This window comes from Dermacentor albipictus, chromosome 5, assembly GCF_038994185.2.
Source record: "Dermacentor albipictus isolate Rhodes 1998 colony chromosome 5, USDA_Dalb.pri_finalv2, whole genome shotgun sequence".
Classification (NCBI taxonomy): domain Eukaryota; kingdom Metazoa; phylum Arthropoda; class Arachnida; order Ixodida; family Ixodidae; genus Dermacentor; species Dermacentor albipictus.
Genome location: NC_091825.1, coordinates 151,198,151 through 151,225,692, shown reverse-complemented (window position 1 = coordinate 151,225,692; position 27,542 = coordinate 151,198,151). Strand labels below are relative to the sequence as shown.

At 48.2% G+C, this 27,542-nt stretch overlaps 1 protein-coding gene across 12 annotated transcripts in view; it reads left to right on the top strand.

Moving 5' to 3' along the window:
• The window catches only part of Dys (Dystrophin), a 488,311-nt gene that overhangs the window by 74,468 nt on the left and 386,301 nt on the right, over nt 1-27,542 (top strand). Inside the window, exons 1-2 of one of the 12 annotated variants that reach the window (XM_065448323.2) lie at nt 7,890-7,906; nt 10,979-11,036. The exons of 10 other annotated variants lie outside the window; for them this stretch is intronic. In XM_065448323.2, the coding sequence (XP_065304395.2) occupies nt 11,030-11,036 (7 nt within the window). In that variant the 5' untranslated portion in view covers nt 7,890-7,906; nt 10,979-11,029. Of the gene's footprint in view, nt 1-6,257; nt 7,907-10,978; nt 11,037-27,542 lie in introns of those variants that run through there. One more of the 12 variants, XM_065448321.2, reaches the window with a different exon arrangement.

Genomic DNA, 27,542 nt, shown 5'->3' with positions numbered 1-27,542 from the left:
CATCCCCTTCGCGGTTGTGACAGTTGTTAACGCAGCAGTATCTGCGCTTGTTCTTTTTGTTCACACTTCTCACAAAGGAGCTGCCAAGAGGCCGCGGGGAATCTATAGGAAAATTGGAAAAGCAGGCTTGCAGGCGCGCCTGAGCGCACCGCGGCCACTGGTGAAATGACGGTGACGGCCTACCCGCGGATGCTCACCGCCGCTGCCAGGTGGCGCGACATGTACAGGCAAACTGCATTGCAGGGTGCCCATATGGAGCACGGGAATTTGCGCGCCTGCTGGGACGCGTGCTTTATCGACGCGCGAAGTAGACGATGTGTGCCGGAGCGCTTGTTAACTGCAGCGCAAACGAAGCTGGGCCATTCGGCTAATTCATTGGGTGCAGCGCAGTGCAAATACATAACGGATGTAGGATGGAAGAAATGAAAGCACAACGCTGCTGAGTACTTCTGTGAGTGGCGCTGCGTTAACAGCCGTTAGAAGTATGTATTCATTGTGTTTTTAATGCGTGCTCTGCAGGGATCTATACTTCACAGGAAATGTCAGTTGCATATATGCGCATCTATTTTCTTTATAATACTTTCTTTGCTATTTGAATATGTTGCATTAGTCTGCGTTATAAAGTGTGACATGCAATTTCAATGCTGTGGATGCGGAAAGCCTTACTTCCAACATCTACCCCGCGAGGACGCTTGATGTGAGAACATACCGCGCCTCCGTTTCTGGCCTTATCATGAAGCCAAGGCCTGCAGTGTAATGCAAGGACTACTCCCGCTCAGTTCTACTACTTTCTTGTCATCCATCGGTCACGACCGGCCGATACTGGTGATGACGCAAGTACAATGCCACTCCGAGCATTGGGGAAGCGCAAAAAGAAAAATAACTGGAATGGCATCGTTATATTATCCTAATATTATTGCAGTTCTTGCAAACGGCGGTGCACGAAATTGCTGAGGTCGCCAGCTTATTAACACATACGCCAAACGTGTGTGGCTGCAGGGCTTCTTGACGAGCGAGTTGGTATATGCTGCAAACTAGCGACCGGACGCTTCATCATCATCATCATCATTTATTGGTCCTTAAAGACCCCTGGAAGGGGCATTACATAAAGGGGGGAAACATTGAACACAACAACGCAGGTCACCATCAAACATTGTCACAATCAGTGATCAGCAGGGTATATACAGAAAAAAAGAGTACAAGAACCCTTTAAGCATATACAAATATAAAAATAGCAACAGAGGCAAACAGAAGAAGACAATAATTTCCACATCATGTTTTCAAATAGGATGTCAGCAATTGCCGGAACTTAAGTGGATCGCGTTCTATAACAATATGATCTGGTAATGAATTCCATTCTTCAATTGCAAGAGGCAGGAATGACTTGTTAAATGCGTTAGAGGAGCCGTGCAGACGTAGAATGCTCATGGAGTTGAAAAGACGGCGTGATGTTCGGAGAGGTGGTAGCAGAAGAGAGTCCCGGAGCGAAGGAAAACAGAAGTATAGTTTGTGAAATAATGCCAAACGGGCGATTTGTCGTCTGTGTCGCAGAGGCTCGATGTCAAGCGATAATTTTATATTGGTAACGCTGGAGTGAGTGTCGTAATCGGATGAAATATATCGGGCTGCACGGTTTTGAATGGCTTGTTATCGATTAGGTAAGCCTGATGTGGATTCCAAATTGGGGAGCCAAGTTCTAGTTTGGTTCGGACGAAAGTTTTGTAAGCTAGACTGGACGCTTACATAAGGGAAGGAATATGCGGGACGATCGCGGGACTTGCAACTAATTTTATCCTTGAAGGATCTTCCACAGAAAAAGCAGCGCGTGCGCAACACCATTTTGGACAAAATAATACGTAAGACTGTACCAGGCTACCCGTCGTTGCACGATTTTGCTGTCAAGTGTAAAAAAGTTCGCACATCTTTTGCGGGACAATTTTCTTGTGGATACACCTCGACAAGCACGCTCGTGCTGCGTTTTCCCTCGTCCCCAGTAACGGTGTACCATCACTTAACGTGAAATCGCAACTGCGCTCTTTACAATGGAGTGACGAATCTTTGCCTGAAGGGACCACGCTGACACTATCTGTAATCAATACAATGTTCTTTCTGACGTATACATCAAATTTTCCAAAGGTTGTTAGGTGTAAGTCTAGCGCTCGAGCCGTTCATCTTCTTTCCTTGTGTAAGAATTCATTTACTGGTTTCCTGTTTATTCACACACACTGCTGCATGATTGATTAGTTGTCTTTCATTTACCGCTGTCGCATTAATTTGTAGCAGCAGGGTCCTCCAAATACAAGTCTCCGTCTTCGGCACGTACAACCTTCTAAAAACAAGGACGTGCTTCATCCGGCGTGGAATAAATCGGCAGATTCTCTTCTACATTCATCAAACGGTTAGGAAAGCCTCAAGTCTCCCGATCGTGCAGAATGCGAAATTTCCGTGACGGCATTATTCTACGGATATGTTTGCAGCACTCCCCATAGGGGCGTTACGCAACGTTTGTCTAGTGTGACGAACGCAGAAGGAAATGTGTTTGAGTCTTAGTCAGTCAGTCATGTGCACTCTCACTATAGTTCCTGCATCAGGGGCCCTTAATAAGAAAGCATGATGAAGCTCACATATTTACAAATGTTTATTTCTCTGGCACTTGCCTGCTACCAGCCATTGTCCGATAGCATAAATGTGCGTTCCTAGCCTCTTCTGATACATGCTACGAGCGAAGCATCGAGGGCCACGACACTGAACCACGTTTTACTCGCGACTACTTAGAGCGCTAAAAATGTCCTTCGCAACGGTGGCAGTATAGTCATCACCTTACTTTGTGCCGCTGCCAAGAAGTTCACGCGCATCGTAAGATGTTTGAATGATGTGGTAAATGAAATGGAAGGATGGAATGTGCCAGCAGTCGAACTCCCAACTCCTATGTTTCTCGTGTTATTAGTCACGTCAACAGTGCGCCCTTTGCGGAAATCTCAGAAATCCAACACTTGGACAATATTCCCGAGTGCCATTGAACTTATGACTAAGAATAAAGATGTGCTGGTTTTCATGGAAACTGCAGATGCCGGCCTGACCGCGCGCATACGGCACGCTTTCCACTGGACGAAACAACTTACGATGGAAGTGGTGGATCCCTCTCCAATCATCTGCATTGGTCTGCGGCTTCACTGCTGCAGAATAAGTCGGTGGTCGCGAATAGACGTGAACCGGCGATGTACCGTATTTTCGCGATTCTAACCACCCCCTGATTCTAAGCACCCCCCCCCCCCCGCCTCTATTTTCGCGAGAAAATTTGGAAAAAAGTTTGCATGCGAATCTAAGCACCCCCCAATTTGTTAGGAAGAGCGCGTAGCCAAGGCCGCCAAGTGCGCTTGTTCACTCTGTCATCGAGCCGGAGCCGTCGGAGTCCCGAGGTGGGACGGCGTCCGCGGCGCGCGTACGCCGTACAGCCGGACTGTATGGCGAAAGCTGCAGAAAGCTTCCCCATCAACCATCGCAAAGTGGATTTCAGACGCTTGGAAACGAGTCCAAGTGGACGTTGTGGTCAAATCATTTAAAAAGTGCTCGATCACAAACCACTTCGACGGAGCGGAAGACGACCTGCTGTGGGATACCGAGAACGGTGGTTCAAGCGGTGCGACGAACTTGAGTGGCAGTGATAGTGACTGAGCATCCGACACAAGCGGTGGGTTCATACTCTGCACCGATTTTTCTTTTGAATGTTTGTAAAATAAAATCTTATTTCTGGCGCCCGTCTCGTCGTGATGTCGCAGTGAAAAGAAGGAGAGGGTGGGTCATTCTAGATTTTTCGAATCTAAGCATCCCCCCTCACTTTGGGCATCGCGATTGTGAAAAAAAGGCGGTGCTTAGAATCGAGTAAATACGGTAGTTCGCCCTGCTTTCTTGGTGAGTAGGTGCAGTGAGTGTTTCATTAATCAGCCAAGCCTATATGGCTTCGATTATTCCTCCCGCCGACAGCGGTATTGTGCGTGGTGTTGACTGTACGCGCTTCGGATGCAGCGGAAACACCTGCACGACCGGGCTTGCTCGGGAACTTCCTGGTTCGAGCGTTCAATCTTAGCCATCGCTGCCCGCCCGCACCATGCCCGGCGCTCATCGGACCGTTATACGAAGACATGTGTCCTTCCTTCTTGCTTCGGTGAACCAAAGGGATGAAACAAGAGGAAAAGCATCGTCCCGCGCCAGCGAGCGAGTGAATAATGTTCACAAGTAAAAAAAGAAGGTCTGACTCATACTGCTTGCTCGTAGGCATCCGACCGGGAGAACGGCCGTGGCGTCCTCCACCATGCGATGACGACGTCGGGCTTTGTCTATTAAAAGTGCGCACTGCTGTGGAAGCTGCAGGGTGGACGAGTGTCCACTGATCAAGGCCGCTATTACGATCCATCGCAGTGAAGGACAATTTTTGAATGGCTGGTGCCCATGCGATCACCAGTCACCATAGCCAACTACGCGGCGCGCAAGGCGTGGGTCGACTGATCGTACGCAGTCCGAGCTCACGGACGTGTCCGTTCGTGAGAACTCTTTTTGTCATTGGCCGGCGCCTCGTGTGTCTTCTCGCTCGATTCCACAATTGGCCGGCCACCGTCCTTTCGAACCGCAATGACTCAAGAAAAGCATCGCATGCTAAGGCCCGTACTTAATTGCGAATAATATCCGAGCTCGGACTAGCCATGCCCAGCTAAGATGGTGCGCACAAACGCTGCACTCTTTTAGCGACGCGGTGGACACTCTTCGTGGCTTCCCATTCTTTAGCGGGGAAAAGCGCAGTGGTTGCGAGATGGCCACAGCAGGAAGGGAGGTCAGAGAGATTGGGGGAGGGTGAAGTGAGCGCTGTCGAGTGTTATGTGGGTACGACGAGAGGAAGGGGGAAGCAGAGGGGTCCGTGCTCGCGATTGAAGGCACGCTTAAAGAGTCGGACGGCGTGCTTCCAGGCGCAGTTCCGGTCGCCGGCGGCGTGAGTTCGCAACCTGTCCGCTAGCTCGCAGCGTGTCGGCGCTGGCAGCTTCTGCCGCCCCCCGGTCGTGACTGCTTCCCGGAGGCGCACAAGAGAGAGCGCCAACGCGCGCGCCTGTGCCTTCGACGCCCGTGCATACTTTTTTTGGTGCACAGTGCGTAGCGTACCGCGCCGGCGTGTACCTGTGGTGAGCGCGCCTCGCTGGCGAGCTCGCGTGTGCGCGCGTGCGTGCGTGTGTGTGCAGCCGGGCTGGCTTTCCTCAATGACGGCGCGACCGCGTGGGATTCCCGAGTTTGATCAGCCGCGGCAATCGCTGTGCGTCGGCGGATGCAGTGTCGCTCTGCACGCGGGGCGAGAAGGAAGCGAACGTCTTTGCAACGAAGGCCTCTCTCGCTGTTCGCTGAGCTAATTTCTTTTTCGTCGTCCTCGTCCCGCTTGCGTCACCTGTCCTTAGAAGAGTCTGCGTGCGGTGTTGCATGTGCCGCTGCTGAGTGAAAGTTCCGATTACGGCGTGTATCGCTAAACTTGTATGCTAAGCAGCGCGTACTTCCCGCTTCGGCAGTGAAGGCGCGTATGCTCTGATTAACGTCAGAACAATGTTATCTGCTTCATCTGACTCGTTATCGATGTGCAATTAGAGATCTGGATGTCCGGGCCGGAGAGCCCGTTATCTTGCCGGACCCGCTGGCATTCCTCTACGCTCTCGACGCGGCGGCAGCGCGACCGTGAACTCCCATCCGCTTCACGTTAACCGGCGGTCGAACTTTTGTGCGAGCATGGACAGCCTGGCGATGCACGCCACTACCGAAGCAGGAGAGCCCCTTCGCACACCCCGTCAGCCAGCGGCGTCCGAGGAGCCGAATCGTGTATCTCACATCTGCGACGAGAAAAAAAGACAACGTCGTGCGCGAGACGTCTACGCTGGACAGAATTGGAGCAGCGGCAGCGGGCCGTCGACGAGCCGTCCCTGAAGAAGTGTCTCGATCAAAGGCGGCCGGCCCTTCTCCGTTATTCCCTTCGTAATTTGTTTTTTTCTTCCGCCACGCGAGAGCTATCAAGCAGCTCATCCAGGGAGCGGCCGGCGATTCTTCGAGGCACGGCGTCGTGCGCCGCGCTCGTCTGCTGCGAGAGGCGTTTGCAATGGCTCGGGGCTTGCCGCCGAACACCTGCGTCCGAGCTCCACCTCGCTTTTCTGTCCGAGGTTCAGACGCCGCCAGCTGTGACGCTCTCCTATATACCGCCGGCGTGTCTCCATAGACGTCGCTTCGTTTCTGTGTTTCCTCGGTGCGTCAATGCCGCGCGTGGCATCGGCATTAGAGGTGTTCCCGGCTCCACTTGTGTAAGCAGTGTTGTATGTCACTTACGGCGAGCTGTGTGCTGTGTGCGTGAAAGTTTAACCAACCTGGTGCTCACTGGTCTATTTTTCTGTGCTTCGATCGCTTCCCGGCTGCGCATGCCGCAAGCAGCGAGGCGCCGTCTTCACCACGTGTGATACGCATCGCCGGTCCGATACGTGCGTTCTCAAATGTACGCTGCGCTGGTGGTATTACGACGTCCAAAATGAGCGGACAGCAGCGGCTTCAGTCTGCGTGAACCGGCATACGCGCTGAACTTGCCTTTCGCACGCACCGGCCGTGTGCGTTCACATGCGTGAAGAGCTGCAATCTCGTTGCCAGCCTGGAAATTGAACCAGGAACGAGACTGGTCGTCCCTTCGCAAAGCGAACTTCATGTGTCGTCCGTCACGCAGCGTCACAAGTCCAGGGATTGTCCAACCGCCAGTTTTTGTTTGGCCTCCAGACGCGGCCTCCAGACGAGAAGGTCGCAGCGGAGCGCTTCTCGTTTTGTGTGCCCCACTCACGGTGAGAGGAAGGAGCGGAAAGACAACTGAAGGCAGCTCATTCCAGTGAAATCGCTGTCACTTTGGTGGTTACTGCACAGACACTTTACAGGATAAAGTACCATCCAAGCAGTATTTACTTTCTTTTTCCCTAACCACAGGTGGTTGCGGGACCTATCGCCCGAGTTGAGTCGCACCCACGTGGACCCTGTGTTTACCTAGTAAAGAGCGCTCTTTCTCTGAATATTTTCATCACCAGAGTTTTCAGCTCAAGATTACCGAACGGCTCGGCGCACATACGTGAAGCAGGTGGAGTTTTGCTTTTGAGAACTTCCCACGACGGTGCTGGACGCTGGTCGGTGATGGATGTTTGACGTATGAATTCACCAGCGCGAGACCTGCGGCGTGCATTGCAGAACTTTACGGGTAGTCGAGCATTTCTTTATTCTTCCGACATTCCTCGTGCTCGCAACAGTGCACGGAGAAGGCGCGCACGCTGACGAGAACGAAAAAGGAAGCCACACTGCACAACGCGTTGAGTTCGCTCCTTGTGTGTTGTGGTCCTCTCGAGCGTCATCTCGAGCCTCCTGACGGGTGGAAAAAATAGCGATAGACAAGGGAAATCCCTCCAGGACGAAACGAGCGACGTGCGAATGGGAACCCGTGCCCGAGACCCTGTCTGCGTGACACCATAAATCGTTCCGGCGTGATCACAGCGGTCGCCGCATCGCCTCAGCCGAACTGGAGTTGTGTGCAGTGCTCTCATATACACAAACACGTATCGCTCCGGCTGGGCGTGATCTGCCGCAGAGCGCGCGAAACGACGGGCGTCAACCGAAACGCCGCCGAACTTCGACACGATTCACGAGAGGCGTCTTCTCCGGCAACGGCCCGTGCTCGACCCCGAGGCCCGGAAGTAAAAGCGTAATTTTTTTTCTCGGTTCTGTTGTCAAGTTGGGCGCTCTTTTCCACGCCTCCAACCACGGCTTGTCACAAGTATACGTGGTGATCATTTCCTGGTGCTCTAGTACCTGACGCAGACTATGTCCAAGATTGCCTGGTTGAAGATCAAGCGCAGAATGGGTGAGTTCAAGTTGTTGGATCTCTCTACAGAGCGGAAGTTGCTGCTCCTATATGAAGTTGTATTCTTTGCAGCCGCACTTGCAGTTTGCGTCAGCGACAGTATTTGAGTGTTAGTCTTCGTAAATTCCGAACTGCTCCCCAGAGAGAGAGACAAAGAGAAAGTGAGGAAGGGGTGGGGCGGGGGGGGTCATGCACACAGAGAGAAGACACACAGAACAAGTGCTATACTTTGACTGACTGTCATCGTATTCAGAGCAACCGAGTTGTGAGTATGCGTTCTGTTGCGCTAACCATCGTTTCCTGGAAGTGAACTGTTTAGCCCAACAAAACATACGTGTTCCCGCGAGAAGTTCCTTTTATCTAGTTCATTTATTTATTATTATTATTTTTCTTTTGCTACATGTTCGTAGGGAAAGTGAGAGTTGTTGCAGTAAATCGAATAGCTATAGACAAGGTGAACACGTTGGAGGATGACGACAACCTCTGCAAATTGGAGTAGAGGGCGGGGGGGGGGGGACAAAGGGAGTCAGGTATTTAATTTTGCGTGCTTGATGTTGACTGTCTTTACTGAAACTGTGCTCTTTTTGAGACTACAGTTATATTGTTTTATTCGCTGTTTATTGTTGTCTCTTTTTTTTTCTGAATACCATTTCCTTCCACACACATTATTTTGTTTTACGCTGAATATCGCACTGTATTCCTTGCATTCACAATGTTCCCACGCGTGTACGTCCCCGAATCGAAGGCTTGTTTGACTGTAAACGGGCCTGCTCAGCAGGATGTCGTTTCGGTGAACTGCGGATTCCAAGACGGTTGATTGATTGGGAACGCCCTTATCGTTCAAAATATAAGCCTAATTTAAAGCAGTCGTCACTATATGCTGCTGAACAAGCACCAAGGGCTTGTTCTTTCACGATCTTGATTCATTGACATGACTGCGCTTCGAGTCAGGTTACGGGGCTACCAGAGTTGTTCCAGAAGTGTGTACACATATGGGACTCGACTATCGTCTGTAATGCTCATAATTTATTGTTGCGAGATGTAATGTGTTGTGCAACGCCTTCCACCTTCTCACTTTTTTCTTCATTCTTTTTCTCCTCTTGAAGCAGGTAGGCGGGGTGTATCTTTCAGGAGATAAATTGCTAGCTTGTTTATTATTTTTTTTTAACGTGTCCATGTTTACGGGCATAATATAGCCGTTATGATAGAACATCCGGAGCTGTACCCCTCTGTTTTGGGCGTTGTCTTCTACCAGAGGAGTATGATGCTGGATTCGGTAGAGTAGACTACCGGTGAGTGGATTATCAAGGGGTGATTCCCACGGTTGCTGCGCCACGAAAACGGCACAGATGAGCCCAAGGAAGAACGGTGCTGGCGCGTTTTTTCCAACTGATGTGTATTGGAAGAGCGGGCCGGAACATGTTATACAATGCAAAACGAATAAATAAATAAATAAATAAATAAATAAATAAATAAATAAATAAATAAATAAATAAATAAATAAATAAATTAAAAGGCATTAGGAAACCGCCAATACTGATAAACAAAACTGGGAAATTAAAAAGTGATAAAAGCACGTGTGATCTCCGGAAGGTGAACTTTTTATTCTAGGGTGACAACGCATGATATAGCGTTAATTTCAACATGGAAAGCATCCACAATCTCACAGGTGCGCTGATCCGGGGCGTGATGCAGTGATACGTAGTGCAACGCATGTGCCATCGATGATGCGCTGCCGACAACGCTGATAAACCGTTGTGACCATGTTACAGACTTGCGCCTCCTGGCGTTACTCGCGTTGATTGGCAATTGCGTTCACGCGCGCTCGTTCGCATTCTCGTCTTACTAAGTCCTTCGAGTGTTGAGACGTATCGGCAGAATCGCATACTCTCCTGCACAGACGTCGTGCTGAGCCCAGTCGTTCTATGACAACCAGCGGGGTTTTGTCTCTCTCCCTGGAACGGAAGACCCCAGCCGGCGCTCGCATAGTCAGGTTTTACGTTAATTCCAAGAGGCGTACACTACTGTTCGAAGCCACATCAGGTTGTCTGAGAACACGGTGTTCAAGGAGAAAATTTGCCGACGACGACCATACACACGCATAGAGTGTGGAAATAGCGCAGAGACCATAGAGTATGTTTGCTTAACATGCCGCATTATCTATCCAGAGGTCAACGAGGACGCATGCAGTTGAGCTGTCTGTGGCCTTGGGATCTTAGTATAGTAAATGTTGATGAAACTGCGGTTGAAAATAGTTAAACGTGGCTCTCTTATTGACAGACAAGACACAGAGCAAAGTCAGGCAGGCTGACCAAAATCGATTCTCCGGTTTGCTACGCTGCATCAGAGTTGGGAAAAGGGGGATAGAAAGAAGGTAGGAGGAAAGAAAGAAAAAAATAGTAACTGCTGCTATTGGCGTCCACTGCATCTGGTGGATCACTAAAAACACAACAATGCCTTAACAGCCTTCTGATAAGATATGGAGTCCCACCTATGTTGGAGGATTGTGTCTTGGGACAGAGGTCGCTCGTGGAACTTGTTGGTCACAGCGTTAAGTAAGCATCTCTGTGCACAATACTGCGGACACTGCCACAGAATAGGGCTCATGGTTTCCTCTTCACCGCAGCAGTCACAAGCTGTGGAGTAAAGGCAAAGAGCACAAAGAATCAAGACATAACCTTTTTTGGCCTCAGTGGCTTGCTAATTAAGGGACCATGATAAACGCAGTTATAATGGTCAAAATAACGAGCTTGGTGGCCTCACCTATACCACCCCGTTTTAGAGGTGGTGCCTATAACATCCATCCATCGGCCGCGGAGTTTCATGCTAAGTAAAAGTAAAAATGTGTGGACCACATTCTGGTGCCTGCACTTTTGCGTTGCAGTGTTGAAACAATGACATCGCTTAAGAAGGGAGGAGATGGCAACGATGTAAATAGCTAAGTCGTGATATCTGCGCAATTTTAATGCCGAACTATTTATTGTTCTAGTTGAATAGCCTAGCAGTGTACTTTGTTGAGCAGTTAAGGGCTGCACATTTGACGAATAATTTGTTTGATTGCATGATTTGCAGCGCCTTAATAAATCACGACCTTTCCAAGTGCACGTTCGCCAAATATAGATCATGTCTGGTAAGTAAAACTCACCATGCACAATTATATTTTTAATATAAACAGTTATTTTTGTTAGCAATGTTCCAAACACCATCGGATCGTTAAGTTAGAATCTAAATCGGAGTAATTGTTGTCATACAGCAAATTTGGGGTCGAAAAAGAAAAAAGACGAAAAAAAAGGAAATGAACAAATAATGCCAGAATTCACAAGTCCTATTGAAACTGCGGAAGGGCGAAGTGTAGGCAAATGCATAATGTGCTTACTGGACAGGCACACAGGTGGCGCACACGAATACGAGCCCCAAAATTTTCTCTAATTTTGTCCCTAGTATGAAACTCCATGAGTCACGTGACGTGTTGTCCACGTTTGTCGCATGACTATCCCGGTGCAAGCAGTAAGAGCGACAGAGTTTAGTCATGGTGTGAACAATACCACGCTATTGACGAAGTGGAAAAAGAGGAAAGATACGTTATTGAAAGAAAATCTCAATCCAGAGCAAAGAGTGCCGGGAGAGGAGGGTTCTGCAGGTGACTGCGGCGTCAACACACCTGGCAGCCAGTTTAAGGCGTGCGCTATAACAAAATACTAGAACGATATACAGCGCGTGTTTAGGAGGCCTAGGTATTATTCAGCCACGCGCCAGCACGCAGTAAATAGAAGCACAGTTAAATTGAATGATAAATAATAACTTAAATTTGCGGAAAGTTTTTTTTTGCGAGTACCGCATGAATGATATGTTAAAATCCATGTCGAAGTTATTTTTTGACGCGTAAATCACAGCATGTGAGTCAAAGTGTTGAACTTGATTTATACAGTTTAGGTGTGACTACCCTTCGTGCATCAAATGTGCTTACTGCGCCCCTTATAATTTTTTTGACGCCATTCGTGATTTAACGTCTCGTCCTGTGGCAAACTCCGAACCATTTGAGTGAAGTTAAGAAAGCACTCGCTTTAACGGGACGTCCGCACGGGACTTCGTTGTTCCGGGTGGTCGTCGGCGCGCACGTAAAGAGAGCTGGCGTTCGGCGCATGTTACCACGGAAAAGGCCGCGCTATCAATCTCCAACGTCGAGGCAATAGTTTGTTGTCCAGACAAGCCAGTGGCGCAGCGGTCAGGTTCGGGCCAGCGGCCAAGCTAAACGTCGTTACACAAATAAAGTCCCGGGCCTGATGCGGGGGCCGAGCTTCCCCGTTTCCTGTTCGAACAGCCGCGTCGTTTAGGAGCGCGCGGAAAGACCTGCGCGTGGCCTTCGGCTGATTTGCCGCTCGCGTGGACAGAGCGCTCTTTGTGCCTGCTCTGTCCCTGGCAGAAGCGTGCACCGTTGTGGACGCTGAAGCGAAATACTATTCGTTAAGATCCATTTCATTTCCCATTGCCTTCGCTCTTCGTCTACGGCTTCGACGTCGCCGCGCTGCCTGTTATTACCGGGACTGATCAGTCGTGACGACGGATGATCAAACAGAATAAAAGATGAAGTGGATTGTTGCCAAATGCAGCTCCTCGGAGCGGTATCTTCGAATTATCGCTTTCTGAGATGTCACTGTTTGCACGCTCTGATTGGCTGTGGCTGCGGTGGCGGACACGACGCAAGAAATTGGTCGCGTCACACTTCCAGGTGGCAGTTGTTTTCGTTCGCGTCGTTGTATGTTTTGCTATGATGGGTGACAAAGACGCCCTGATCTCGAGAGACGCACTTCGCTCGCGGACAACGGAAAGTTGGATTCCTCACTGCTGCGAAGGGTTCACTCTCTCGTCCTCGCGACAATGACGTACCAACTTTCAGACATAGCATTTTGTGTGTCCCCTTTTTAGTTATGTCTCCTCTTCTTCGCGCCATTTTCTATACCCTCGTTTCTCACTGCAGTGTGAGAGATCGCAGCGCCAAACTGCGATGACTGAAGAGGCAAATAAAGGAAAGGTTGACCAGGCGAGCATCCGGTTTACTGCATTGCTTGGAGGAAATGGTTAAGATAAAGATGGACAGAAAGAGTGAGTGGACAATGCGCGTAAACTTTGTTTATCACCAGATCCGTTCAGTGCAGCCCACTGCCTGCCGTTACCCGTCCCGTCCGCCGCACCACTTGGACAGAAGCACTATGAATGGATTAACGGCGCAGCCCTTTTTAACGAACGAGCCTTTTTTTAAAAATTATTTTAGGAGCTCGTTCATCATTTAGCTGAAGCTATTCGTAGATATATGACTGCATGGCATGGGTTTGATGAGAACGGAATCTATACAGTCAGTCACTCAAATACGGTGGACTTCAGGAACACGGGCAGCACATCAACTGCTCGCCATTGACAGGTGTGTCCACGGTCTCAACTTATAACGTGTCTACACTAAGTCTATTTTTTTCCATATGCGCCGTCTTCGTCTCGTCTTTCTATATATAGGAGTTCCTCGGTGCCTTGCAGGGGCGTAGCCAGGGGGGGGGGCTTATGGGGCTTCAGCCCCCCCCGAAATTTTTTCGTGCTGTCCATGCAACGCCGACCGAAGCGACCCCCGGCGCCGGAAATCACTCTGGATTTCGTCTAGAATGCCTTTTTGACGCTCGAAAAGACATTTAACCGCGAAGATTGCGAACTCGGGCTGGATTTCGTGGCAACGCCCATACACCTGCAATCGCATAACGCCAAGCAGTCCCATCCGAGCACAATGTTTCAAGGGCGCTTTGATGGTGAGCGGGCTCGCCGCGGCATCTCACTGAGGCCACGGAATCTATGGAGCGCATGGATATCAACTGCCAAACTTTATGGGTATAAATCTCATAAGCTCTCGATGTGAAACGTGCATTGACATTTCCAAAGTTGTGCTTTAAATTTTCAATTGCGGAACTTTGTGGGTTTAATGTTGTTATAAACGTTTGACGCCAAAGGTCCATTGACTTTTCTAAAGTCTTACATCGGAACATACAACGAGACAAGCCAAATCAACACACTAGCAGACGAGTTGACAAAGCACGCAGCAAGGTCCAATGAGACGATGTGTTGGGGTGGTTCATTTGTGCCGTCATGTCACATAAAAAAATATCAACACTTTTTTAACCTTCGCCAGAACAACCATGTCAAGACACTAAAGCCAGCCAAAGTAACTACGTTCTTATTTATTTTTTCTACTTAGACCTTTATTCGCCGAGAACACATTGAGCCTCTTCAATTTTTTTTTTGTTCTCGCTACCCTACCCGCGGGCTGCCAGAGCGAGCCAGAGCGCATATGTTTTTCTCGTATGGCCCCGACCACCGCGCGGTGCACTTCGGTGGGCGTTCGGCTTGCTCTGGCCGAGTGGACTTTCACCTGACAGAGTTTTGGAAGCTTTCTGGCTAGCAGACGAGAAAAAAAAAACAATGGTCGCTCGCCGCCATCACTGTGGGGACTCGAAGGATTGCACCGCGTTCCTTGAGCGGAACCATTCCGGAAAGTCTTGTTTCGCCGGTGTAGGATACTGAGCAATATGCGTATGGTTTTCAGGGGGCCAATCGTCTCATGATTTCTTCGGTATTAATTATGTAGCCCCATTAGGTGCCCGATATAGGCATTCGATTCTGGCCAACATACTTTCCTATGCGTTTTTTTTCCATTTCGGTGCCTCCGCCCCACAGAAAAAAAAAAAAAAACATTGTTGCGGCGCAGCGAATTGCCGCATGGTGAAAGTTCGATTTTGATACTTCTTTTGCGGAAAGTAATGGGCGACGGGACGCTTCAGTTGCCGGATACTCTTATTATATTATTGCGAAAGCAATTATATGGACACTCCAGGCGCATTCCTGCCGTCGCCGTCGCCCTCATGTTTCGTATAAAGTCCAAGGGTGATAAAATCGTGACCACGCGCTGCATGCTGTATGTGCGAGTGAAAGCTAGGGGGGGAGGTGGAATGGGTGAGCCGACGATGGTGGCTCAGTCTTGTGTGCGCAAAGGAGAAAAGAGGGGAGCAAGCGCGCCGCCTTCCGTCGCGCGCAATACATCGGGGGGAGTGGATGGAATGGGGGCGGAATATAGGATTCTGTGAATCTATGATTGTGCAACATGTTTATTTGCCTTGTTTGACGCATCACATACAGTTACTTTTTCTTACATACATAGACTCATTGGAGACTTATACGTATACTTAAATATCTTGTTGCGATGTTTTGTGTATACATGCAGTGAACTATGTTTCCAGTGACACTTTTTTGTCCTTTATCAAGCCGTATTTTCACATTTGTATATCCCATTGTATCTTTGCATTTCTAATGTACGAGGGCGAGTCAAATGAAAGTGCGCCTACCCTAACCGCGCAATAATGGTTCGGTTCATTATCTGCGAGGCATGCGCGTAGGAGAACGGCATGTCTCATTTACAAAAGTGACACGCAGGTGTGAAGATAAATGTTCTTTATTGCTCTCATACACTGGGTTGAATACAGTTGCGTCACATAATGGACACTTCAAAAGTTGAACAGCTCGGTGTCGCGAAGTTTTTGACAGCTAAAGGTGTTTCCGAAACAGAAATTAATCGCTGTATGGCTGCCGTTTACGTTGAACACGGCATTTCATTGACCACTGTGAAGCGTTGGAGCAAACGGTTTAAAGGACGTTGTAAAGACATTCCAACACCGGGCCAAAGCCATCGTGCAATCACCCCCCACACAATTTCAAAGGTTCATGAGCTGCTGAAACAAGAACGGAAGATAAGCATCGATGAACTGGCAGACCGTCTGAACATCAGCCACGGTTCGGTTCACGCCTTAATTCATGAGCTTCTCGGTTATCGGCTCTTTGGTGCGCAATGGATCCCCAAGATTTCGATCCATAGCGAGAAGACGGAGAAGTTTCGCGCTGCCTTGACTCATCTGATCGGGTATCACAATGATGATGACGACTTCATGTTTGCAATTGTGATCGGGGACGAACCTTGGTGCCACTACTACAAGCCTGAAACACGACGGCAAAGCTTACAATGGAAACATTCGAATTTACCGCGCCCAAAGAACGCAAAGGCCATCATTTCCGCTGGAAAGGTGTTGTTGACTTTTCTTTCGGTCGTCAGGGTCCATTACTGATAGAATTTGCTAAATCTTGAGAGGCTATCAATTGTTTCCGATATTGTGAAACGCCAGAACGACAGTGTCGCAATCAAGAACGAACAACGTGGAAAATTGACGAATGGGGTCATCTTGTTCCACGACAATGCCTGTCCCCACGCCGCTTATGTGGTTAATACAAAACTGGCAAAGTTCAAGTGGGAAACGCTGCAGCATCCGCCATACAGCTCAGACCTGTCACCTTGCGACTTCTACATTTTGGGGCAACCGAAAAAACAGCTCAAGGGAACCAGATACAGACTTTTTGAAGCAGCAACCCAAGGAGTTTTATAAGACGGGAATCACGCGACTCGTTGATCAATGGGACAAATGTCTAAATTCTCATGAAGACTACTTTTAAAGGAAGTACCCCGTTGTTGGCTCACATTCATTTGACTTGCCCTCGTATATCTTGCAGAATTCCTGCTTTTTATACGTGCCCTCTGTTGCGACTGATTTCGGTGCAATTACTTACGATACACGACCGGTGACAGCTGCTTCTGCGTAATACATTAAAACAAATTACAGCGTCATTGAGATTTTTCACTGGCCATTGCATATATACAAGAATGTAAGCACGGTTCATGAATGACAAAGTTTCATTAACATATTTGTCCTCAACTTGTTCAGTTCATTGCCTTTTAATTTTTCATATCAGTGGCATGCACTGCTTTCCTGGTTTCGAACTGATATACTTCTAAAGTTCGTGTGATATTTTCTTTACTTAAATAGACAAAAATATGGAAGCATTGATATCAGTTATTTTGGGCAATATTTTTGGCACATACGAGTATATTCTTTTATGAAAAAATACATATTTTATTGTTTTGACTGTGCGTAGCGTTCAAGAATTCGTTTGCAGCATCTTTGGCAATGACAATGCAGTTATTATTCATGGATTTGATCCCTTGACAAATTGTTTAAGAGGAAGCTTTAGCTCGGGCCCAATCCGACGCGGCCTATTCAAATACTTGTAAAACGCAGAAACCCTTTTCTTAGATAATCCTGCTAATCGCTTTGATTGAAATTCGTTGCATTTGAGAGAGAAAGTTAAATCCTAGTTCTGTTGGAAACACAACTTCGATTTAGGGCCTGAATGTTGTTTAAAATATTTTGAAAAATTCGAAAGTTTGAAAATATAGAAGCACGACGTTTACAAACTAATAGCTATGCATGAATAACAGACATTGTGGTTCTGTAAACGGCGTCTATTATAACAGCCAAAGCGGACAAGTTTGCTATGTCAATTTGTATCTTACGTGAATTGGTTACGTTGTGTACAAGGGTTCTGCACAAGCCGTATTTCCACAATACTAAATTTTTTTGAGATTCATGTGTAACTTATCCATTTTGTCCGCTGTAGATGTACTATTAGATGCAATTCACAGAATTGTGATATCATTTTTCATTGTTGAGTCACGGAGTTGTAAACTTGATAGTTTCGTTTTCTGAAAATTTTCGATTTGGCCAATTTTTAATAAATAATTGACCACCGAAATAAAAAATTTGAAACCAGTAGTCACTAGAATTAAACTTTTCCTTTTAAATGCAACAACAAAATTTCTGGCTACGCCACTGGCCCCTTGTGTGTATATATATATATATATATATATATATATATATATATATATATATATATATATATATATATATATATATATATACACACACACACACATGGGGCCAGTGGCGTAGCCCCCCCCGAACAAAATTTCTGGCTACGCCACTGGTGCCTTGGCCATTGATATCTCGTTCCTCTCACCCACGAGGACTATATATATAGCCGAAGCTTGGCGTATATCGTATGCTCTTTTCAAGGAGGTGTGTGGTGTGGGGGGGGGGGGTAGGGGGTGAAAACTTTTATTGTAATGAGGTCCGGAGGCTCCACTTCTTAAGTTAAGGCGGTAAAAGCAACGCTAAAACATTAAAGCAACGCTGAAACGTAATTGTTGCTGATCGCTTTTGTTGCAGTGCCGTCACACCACCCGCCCCGAATGTGGCGTTGTGTTGCTAAGCACGAGGCCACGGGTTTTGAGTCCCAGCCGCAGCGACCGCATATCGATATGGGTGGAATGCAAAAACGTCCGTGTACCGCGTAAAACCCCCACTATACGTAGTGCCCCTGCGCTTTGGTCGTAAAATCCCAGATATTATATTTGTCTCCATGTTGTCTTCGGATCTGAGAAACAGAGATACAAAGCTTTATTAAAAGTCACTGCTGTTATCAAGGGAGGTGGGGGGCCAGGAGACAAAGCCCACCGGAGCCCCTTTTCCTCAGGCTGCGGCCAGATCTTGAGTCTTGGCTGCGTCGTGGGCCAGCCGGACTACCCATGAGTTGGTCCTCCGTGCATTCGCTGAGCAGCATGGCCTGCCACTGCTCGGGCGTGATGATACTGAAAGTGGGGTTGGTGCAGTCGTTGATGGTGCGTAGCTGTGCGGGGCATGTCCAGATAATGTGGTCGAGATGTGCGCGTGGCGCTTGGCATGCTTTGCAGCGCGGAGTGAATGCATCCGCCGCCACGCGGTCGATTGATGCTTGTTGAGGGACTCATTGGGAGGGGGGTATTTGAGGCGGGCTTTACGGTAGTACGTGAGGATCTCGCCATATGCGATTATACGGTCGCGCGCGTGGCTGCGTCAGGAGGCTATACAGCCTCGTGATCAGGGGCTTGCGGATGGTGAGGCCGTTCGGAAAACTGCTCGCCAGAAGAGGAGTGACGCGCCCGGTGGACGCTTGCTCGGGCGGCGTCGTGCGCGGCTTCGTTCCCGGTGAGACCTGCGCGGCTCGGGGCCCAGATCAGGTGGACGCTGCGGCGACAGGAGGTGTGTGTGTGCCGATAAGAATGCAGTGCCCTTGGGACGAGATGAGTCTACCAGTATTGTTACGTAGGGCTGTATTGGAATTAGTGATGATGCACGATGCAGTAGTCGATGCATAGGCGAGAGCTATAGAAGCCTCTTCGCCTTCTTCAGTATGAATGCTGTGTATGGAGCTGATTATTGTGGTATCCAGATTCGAGCCCATGACCACGGCAAGTGTTATGGCCAAGTGGGTCGGGTAGCCCGCGGCTTCGACATAAGCCACGTGCGAAGCACCCTCATACATATATTCCCGAGTTACTGAGCCCTTGCGGTGCGACGTGCTGTATTGTAGTCGGGGTGCACGTTCTTCGAGATAGGGGGAATTAGGAAAGTGTCGCGGATGTCCGACGGTATAGGAAGCTCGACTCCAGCCTGCATGAGGTAAAGAATGCTCAGCTTAATGAGGACTTGGCGTCCTGTCGCGGTATGGGAGAGGCACTCGTAGTGAGCTAGGCGCTGAGCCTCGATGAGCTCGTCGAGTGTGTAGTGCACGAAAGCCCCAACTGAGCCAGCTTTACATTGGCGGAGTTGGGTGGAAGGTGGAATGCTTGTTTGTGTGTTTTCTGGATAATGATATCAATCTTGTGTTTCTCAGCATGTGAGAGGCATAGGAAGGGCGCAACATATACGATGCGACTGATGATGAAGACCTGGGCTAGCTGAAGTACATTGTCCTCTTTCATACCAGTATGTCGAGTATTGATACGTGAAATAAGCCGACCTACTTGCGCAGCGTGATTGCTAAGATGACGTAGAGTTGCAGTATTCTTGCCGTTTTGCTGTATGCGGAGCCCGAGGACTCGGAGGATAGAAACGCGAGGGGCTAGACGCGCCGTGGGCTGCCAGGTCAATGGATGGAGAGGGAGGTGCAGACCGGCGTCGCCGATGAGCAGGCTCGCGTACGAGGTGTTCGGATTCAACTGGAGTGCAGGAAACACTGTGTGGTTCGATGTATAATATCACTGTATCGATGGCTGCTTGTAGGGTTGCTTGAATTTCTCCTTCACTGCCTCCTGCGATACAGAGAGTGATGTCATTCGCATAGAAACTGTGATGCGGGCGGGGAACGGTAGAGGGACGTTCCTGGAGTGCGACTAAGCTATGTTGTAGAGCATGGGTGAGAGTGCTAACCCTTGTGGTGTGCCCTTATACTCCCTAGTGAGATGACGTCCGATTTAAGCCTCCCCGATGGTTAGAAAGGCTGTACGACCAGATAATGTATTGCGTGGATAGCCGTGGGCGGAAGGCAAACATGGTCTGTGGTATATAGTTATACTTGTCTAAGTGTGTAGTAAACCTTGGAAGAATAGTGTGTTCCATTGCTTTTCCTAGATATAACGTGAGGGAGATGGGGCGAAGATTGCCTAAGGGCAGGGTGTTTGCCCTGTTTAGGAATCAGTACAATTTTGGCAGGCTTCCAGCATGACGGCAAAGAGCCCGATTCCCATGCCACAATATTGATGTGATGCAGGTTGCGCGTGAGGCGTCGTCCACGTTCCCAAAAAGCCGATTAGTAATACAGTCGTCCCCCGGGGGAGGAGTTGGGGCTTAAGGTGCGAACCCCAGGAACGCAGCCGATTACTGCGTTCCTGCAGTAATCGGCATCCATCCTGCCTGTAGTTCCGCAAGGGTAAGGGGGGCATCCATCTCAGCATTGTCCGTCCTGTGCAGCTTCGGCAGGTAATCGTTTTTCAGGTCGGTTCTTATTACCGACTGGCATTTTTCTTCAGCTACTCTGGTTAGGGCTTAAGGCAGAATCTTCATGTAAGGGGAGAAAGTAATGGTTTCCTCGCGTTCCTTGCCGTCAAAACCGCTTTGGTTGGCCTAAACACACAGATGAAAATGTTACGGATAGGTTGGCGTGTTGATGCTGCGTCAGCGTCATGGCTAATCACTTCAACTTGCAGCATTCGAAACGCATTTCACGAGTGATTTCCGTCGTCTGTTGCGACACAACCAAAGTTGGTGTCAATTTTCGCGAAAGCCAATGGGAAAAACTATTTTAGCATACACTTTCGCGCATATCCGACTTTATATCGGGAATGAATAATTTGCGTAATCGCCCCCGAATTAATCTTGAACAGGATTGAAGGCAATGTCGATTATACAATGTACTTCCCCGAGCAAAAATATACGGACCATGGATACGGCAATAAAGACGCTTTTATTTCGCCGACTATGAATGCCACTTGAAAGCGAAGACGGGGTGCTTTCCAAAATAGGCATCGCAAACTTTCCAGTGCACTCGTCAGTCTCAGTTTACGCGTCTGAGTTAGCAATAAAGTCAGTTTTTCTTCAGCGAGTCTGTGGTCCGTATACTTTTGCTCAAGGATGTACAAGGGGTCGCACGAGGATAGGCGTGCAGCGCCTGCGTTAGTCATGAGGGCTCGAATGCGTTGTAGCTCTGTGCAAGATACTTTATAGTAGTATACCACAGTCACGACAGCCTTTTCAAACTCGCTTTGGTTTATTTTGCCGTTGCCGCAAATATTCGCTGGCGCGCGCCATACTTTTCGGGACAGCGTTCCTGCAGTAATCGGCAGACGTTTACTTTCCTCCGTTGAATGAGCCAATCGCACGAGGCCCGGGCATTATCGAAGGAAACCGTTTCGCAAGGCGCCGCCGTCGGGTTCTTCGCGGCTTTCGATCTGCGGGGCCGCGACACCGGATCCGGCGCGGCCTGTTTGGCCACGCGACCCACGTCGCCCAGCTCCGGGGGCGTACGCTGGCGACCGACGCTGCCTGTCTCTTGTCCGAGGCGGCGGCCGAGACTCCCCGGCGCTGTTTGGCGCTCCTCTCTGTCGGCTGCGCTTTTTCGCAAAGTTGTTAACGCGGGCGTGTTGTGGCACTCTCGAGTCAGTTTGAAGCCCGCGGGCAGCCTTTTGATGGCAGCCAGTGTGTCATGCTGACCATCCACGAAGGAGTCGTGCTCGGTCGGCCCGGCCCTCAGGGTTCGGGCCTCGGTCCGCTGGTGTTGCCGCCTTACTTCGGAACGCTCCAGACGATCCCCGAACAGCGTGAGTGTGTGCATTTTGCCTCTTTTTTATTCTATTTGTATTGAGACTCCGACAATCAGATGCGTGGACGCAATGCGAAGTGCAGCTCGGATGATCAGGAGTCGTGTTCTGCACCTATAGGCATTGTCGTGGACGGGCCGGGCATGCCGTATACGGCAAGATAAAAATAAGTGCTTTTTTTTTTCTAGTGATTATCTTCAGCGCTGAACATCTTTCTCATTATTCACTGTTTTGGTTGTTTTAACCGCTTAAGTATGCTTTTCTTTTACTCGCAGCGATTCTCAGACCCGGTGGTTACATTCCGATGTGGGCGGTATGCAAAAACGCTTGTGTACCAAGATTATTTCGACGCGCTTTAAGGAACCTCAGTGGGTTAAAATTAAGTTGAACTTCTCTACTACGTGGAGGCTCTGATATGCCCGTGCCATTTTGGGACGCTATCGCAAAGCCGTGAACCAACCACATTTGACTGTTCTCGCAACCTACTCGTAGCTGCAGTGCCACGCATCGCATTCTTTCTCTCAGTTTTACTTGCTCTTATAGTTACGGATGGGCACTGTCACACGCGCCTTTCACTGCAGATTTGAACCTTAAGCAGATTCAGTTCCTTCTTTCCTACTGGAAGAATCATGTTTACTTCCCTTGTTACCTCGGAGGAACAATAACGACCCAGAAACTGTCAAACTATTTCTATTGTATACCCTTATTCCTTGAAAAGCGTATTTCTACGATATCTCAAACATTCCCACTCTTTACTGTGCAACGCGAGTGAAACAGCAGAAAATCTACACTCTCTCTATGAGTGGTAAATTAGGTACTTATACTGAGACAGACAGAGAGAGAGAGAATAAACGATAATTTAAGCCGGCTATTCTTCGCCCGAGATGAGCGGCTGAAAAAAAGAAAAGAAAGAAGTAAGTAAGCCTGGGGAAATAACATTTGCTCGTGTATGTATGATACCACTTGAGTGGACACTTGTTAATGGCACATCGAAATCAGATCTCTACACTTGTTAACAAGTGTAACATGAGTCGTTTACATATTTCACTAAAGGCCTCCGTGTTGTGCTGGCATTACGGACCTCGAAGCATCACATATATGCTGCTGTCAGCTGGGGCAGCGTTTATAATCACGTGATAACATCGTGAGAGTGCCGTCTCTCTTTGCGGACGTTCCCATAGAAAATTAAAATTGCCCTATTAGCATTTCCCATACTGAGCTCTCTTTTCAGTGTCTCAGATGTGATTTAAATGTTGTTTTCGTCCAGCATCGCGAAAATATCAAGTATTAGCAAATAATTGTGGGTTTTAATGCCCCGAAGCCGCACAACGAATTCCCTGCGTGAAGGATTCCGTAATGAAAGGCTCCAAATTAATTTTGACCGTCAGGTGTTCTTTAACATGCACAGAAATCTAAGTGCAGGAGCGGTTTTGCATTCCGCCCCAACTTGAATGCGGCCGCCGTTACCGTGAAACGAACCCACGACCTCGTCCTGAGCAATACAAAAAATAAGTTTCTAGGCAGCAAAGTGCTTGGTGTCGAAATATCAGAAGAAAAAGAATTAGTTACAGGTAATCGATTGTCTCCTGCAGCTGTTAAAGGGCATTCCTTCTCAACGTTGCCAATTTTTCTAACCTGCATGAGCTACAAAGCACCTAACTTTTCCCGTGGCGTAGCCAACTTCGGCCCTGCAGCAGGTCGACAAAGAGGGAAAGAAACTATATCATTGCCTGCCGAATGAAATGCAACCGCGTTTCATTTGATGAGCAAAAAATGTCTGAGCCTGCAACCCTATAGATCACGATGCGCTGTCGCGGAATCATGAAGTAAGCAGAAAAATTGGGGGACGCTAAAGCTTCGCCTTTAAGAGTGGAACGCTATGGCATTCAAAGATCGCTAACTGCTTCTCACGTTTTCCGGCAACAGCAGCTTATGTAACTGTAATGTTTACCGGGAAACGCCGGCGGCGAGCGGTGTGCACGAAGGCGAGCTTTCTGGTAGAAACGTGGCCTCCTGAGTGGACCGCTATTTTTGCATTCCTTGATCACGTAATTGTTCTTACTATATATATATATATATATATATATATATATATATATATATATTATATACATATATATACACGCAATATTTTGTTCTATTGTGTACGCCTTGCCAATGTTAACTATTTCTCTTCAGAACACGGGCTTTTGTATATAGACTGCTGCGAGCAGGCGCAGAAGGCAAATGCTGTAGCCTTCGTATAAGTCTTGTCCAAATCGCACTCCCGGTGAAGACTCCCTCGGATTAACCGAAATTAATCTTTAAAGCCAAGCTTTTTTGCACAGCAACTGCCGGAAGCGATCGCAGGAGCTGAATACATGTCCTACTTACCATGTCCTGGACGTCATGTGTATGTGCTCTTGAGCAGGTGCCCGACTTTCGCCTTAGTATATCTGCGTGGGTTACGGTAGCGCTCAAGCAGCTCTAATCGGAAAACCACATAGGGCGTAAATAAGCTACAAAAATAAATAGGAGGTCATCACCCCACAGACGTGTGCGTAAAGAATGGCATTTATATTTCGTTGCCATCAGGAAAATGTCCAGTGGCGTGCACCACTCGGTCCTGGAAAGCAATTTCGCCGTCATCTGTGCTTGCGGGAAAGGCGCGACACTCTGGTATATACCAGTCGAGCCTCGCCTCTGCGACACAGGTGAACGCGTATCGACTCGAATTAATCGATCAATTGTCGCACGCGCGTACCTTAACACGCGATGCATTGCTCCATCTCGCGTCTCCAACTCGCGTGGTGCTCGTGGCATACTATTGGCTAATTTCGCCCGTCGATTATGTTGCGTCAGGCGCTGGAACCGCACTTCGTCTGCTCGGCATCGACTGCTCCAGGGTAGACTGCGGTACTTGCATGTGCGATATTTCGGTATACTGCTAATTCGATCCTCGTCTCACTTGGTCTAGGTATATCGCGATTTGTTTCTTTTATCTTTCTATCAAAAGCGAAGCCGCTGTCATTTAAGCGAAATATGCAAGTTGAGAAAGAAAGTGCTTGTCTATTTACTTTTCTGCAGCGCGCTTCATTAGCAATAATTGTTATATTTTTCTCGGTCGACAAAACTTTGTTTTGCTTCTGATGCGATCCTTATGTACACCGTATAAACTACGTCATCTTACAATCATTGCTGCCATCATCTTCAATAGCAGCTGGTAGCAGTGAGATACTTACGAGTGATTGATTATGCGGTGTACATAAATGGCGATATGATTACATAAACGGTCCTCATTACACATTTTGAAGTTGCGAATGCATTTGTCCTGTTCTACTACTTAATCATCTATTGTTCTCTCGTCAACCTGTCTGTGCTTTGCTGTATAATATAAGACGTTACTGTAAACCCTGTGTACTAGAAGAGCTGTCTCCCTGTAAGTTACTATGCTTGCAATAACTGCTTACTTATGTCAGTTACGTAAACATGCATTTTAAGCGAACTATTTTAGCGCTGTGTACATGTGTTGCTGCGCGTCCACGTGCGTGTTTTTGAACTATTTGTGTGGTGCAAGGAGGTGTCGACGCTACACCAAGGCGACAGAATCTCGAGCATAACAACTAATTTAAAGAAATGTAGGTTCGAGTTATAGCATAGGCCGCTGAATGTTACACAGTACACCGTAAAGCTCTAATAACATTCTTGCTTGAAGTATATGAAAGAAGCAAAGCTTCACAAGAAGATGCCGACTTGAAATTATCAACAGTAGTTGGACAACATATGTCTCATTAGCCAGCGCTTCAACAAAATGACTTGTCTTCGTCAGTGTTGCCTTGTTGTCAGGCAAGTCCTCTTGTGGTAAAGCTGGCTCCAGAAACACCGGTAGTTAAACCGCAGTTGATCGTACTGAAAATGAGTGGCACGTCATTCGAGTTGCGATTTGAAGGCCTACAAACGCTTGCGTTTACGTACGAAACTACGATTGTCACCGCTTACGGTTGGCGCCAATGCAATAAACTTTAGCGTTTCTGCAAATCGTGTGATTTCGCTGACGACTAAATACTAAAGTAATAAAGAGACGTCCAGATTCCGGAGCTCGGTTCCGCAGCACGCATGATTAAAGAACGCTGCCACGCGGCTTCCCGCGGTGTCGCGTAATGTACTGGCGGCTCTGACGAAAGAGCCGCGCGCAGCATATATGTATACCGCTGAGTGCCGGAGTCGGGTTCCCGCATATGTTTCATCTGAATGGAGCGCCTGCTTGTCAAAACAAGCCCCTTAACGAGCTGACGTTTACAAACGACCGCTTTGTTCTCCGGACTGATGCGGGCGTGCTGCGTGGACGGTGCTTTATTAAACTTTGACTCCTTCACGTTCCCACCAAGCCATGTGCAACTTAAAGCTGCGTCGTGCAGTCTGCACTTGTTCTTCGGGAATCGTCGCACCACTCTTCCAGTTCCGTGTAAAGGCGACGGTTGAGGTTAGAGCCCCAGTAGCTTTTTCGCGGTGTGCGCGGTCGACTGTCTAGCCGGATTCTTCCTAAAACTCACGCGTGTCGCGTTCGCGCTATTGTTGTGGTTAATTGTCATCTTCATCTTGATATCTGTCCCAGACCTGTTGAAGGGTAGCAAACCAGGTGCAATCCTGGCAAACATATCTGCCTATACTTTAGTCTACTACTCTCTCTCCGTTTCTAACGCCTGTAAACACCGCTTTACGAATCGCTGAATCCCAAATATCCACGGTCGCTGTCGCTGGTAGACCGCTAATGATGCAGCGAAATATCGATTTTGAGAGCGAGAGGGCAAACTAAAACGCTTTTTGTTAAGCTTCGGCAAATGTTATCTCATTTCATCGGCTCTCTTCTTGAGTCTGTTTGCTTAATCACGCATATCGCGTATCATGGAGATCTTCAGCTGCGTACTTGGCTTCAAGAGTATTCTCAATTGTTCTTGCCGCCTTTCTTTTAGGCGGCCTTATATTTGCTTTTTGCCGACAGCGTCAGTAGTACGTCCTTGCCTTCCCCCTTATATGACTCATGTAAAATATGACACGAAAATTTAAAAAAAAAAGTGTAATGGAGGAGAAGAACACAAGAACAAGGCCTTTCTTATATAACTTTCTTATCACCTATATAAGAAATCTTTGCTGCATTTTTACGTTAGCATTGTAAAGGAATGAACCTGCGTAGCTTTGGATTCCTTGGTTATTAAATAAAGATAACCTGCACTGGTTCATGTGAACGAAGGGCTTTCAAGGGCTCGTGTGAAGGCGTCGTGTATTGAACCCAAGTTTCCAGAATTTCTAAGCGCATAACTGCTGCTTTGTCACAGGTATTTAAGACCTAGTTCGCAAGGCACTTCTTTTGTAAGTGCTCGCTAGTTGCCCGCCGGCGCTTGTGCTTAACCGTAACCTTAATTTGCCCTAACGAAGCAAACATATATAGGTCCATGAGAGACGCCGCATTGGGCGGCTTCGGATTTATTTCGACCACGTGGTGTTTTGTAAAGTCCATCCAAAAGCTTGGTACTAATGCTTTTCTGCGTTTCGCCTCCATTGGGTCGCAGGGGCTCGAACCCGCGACATTGTTCCCAGCAGCGG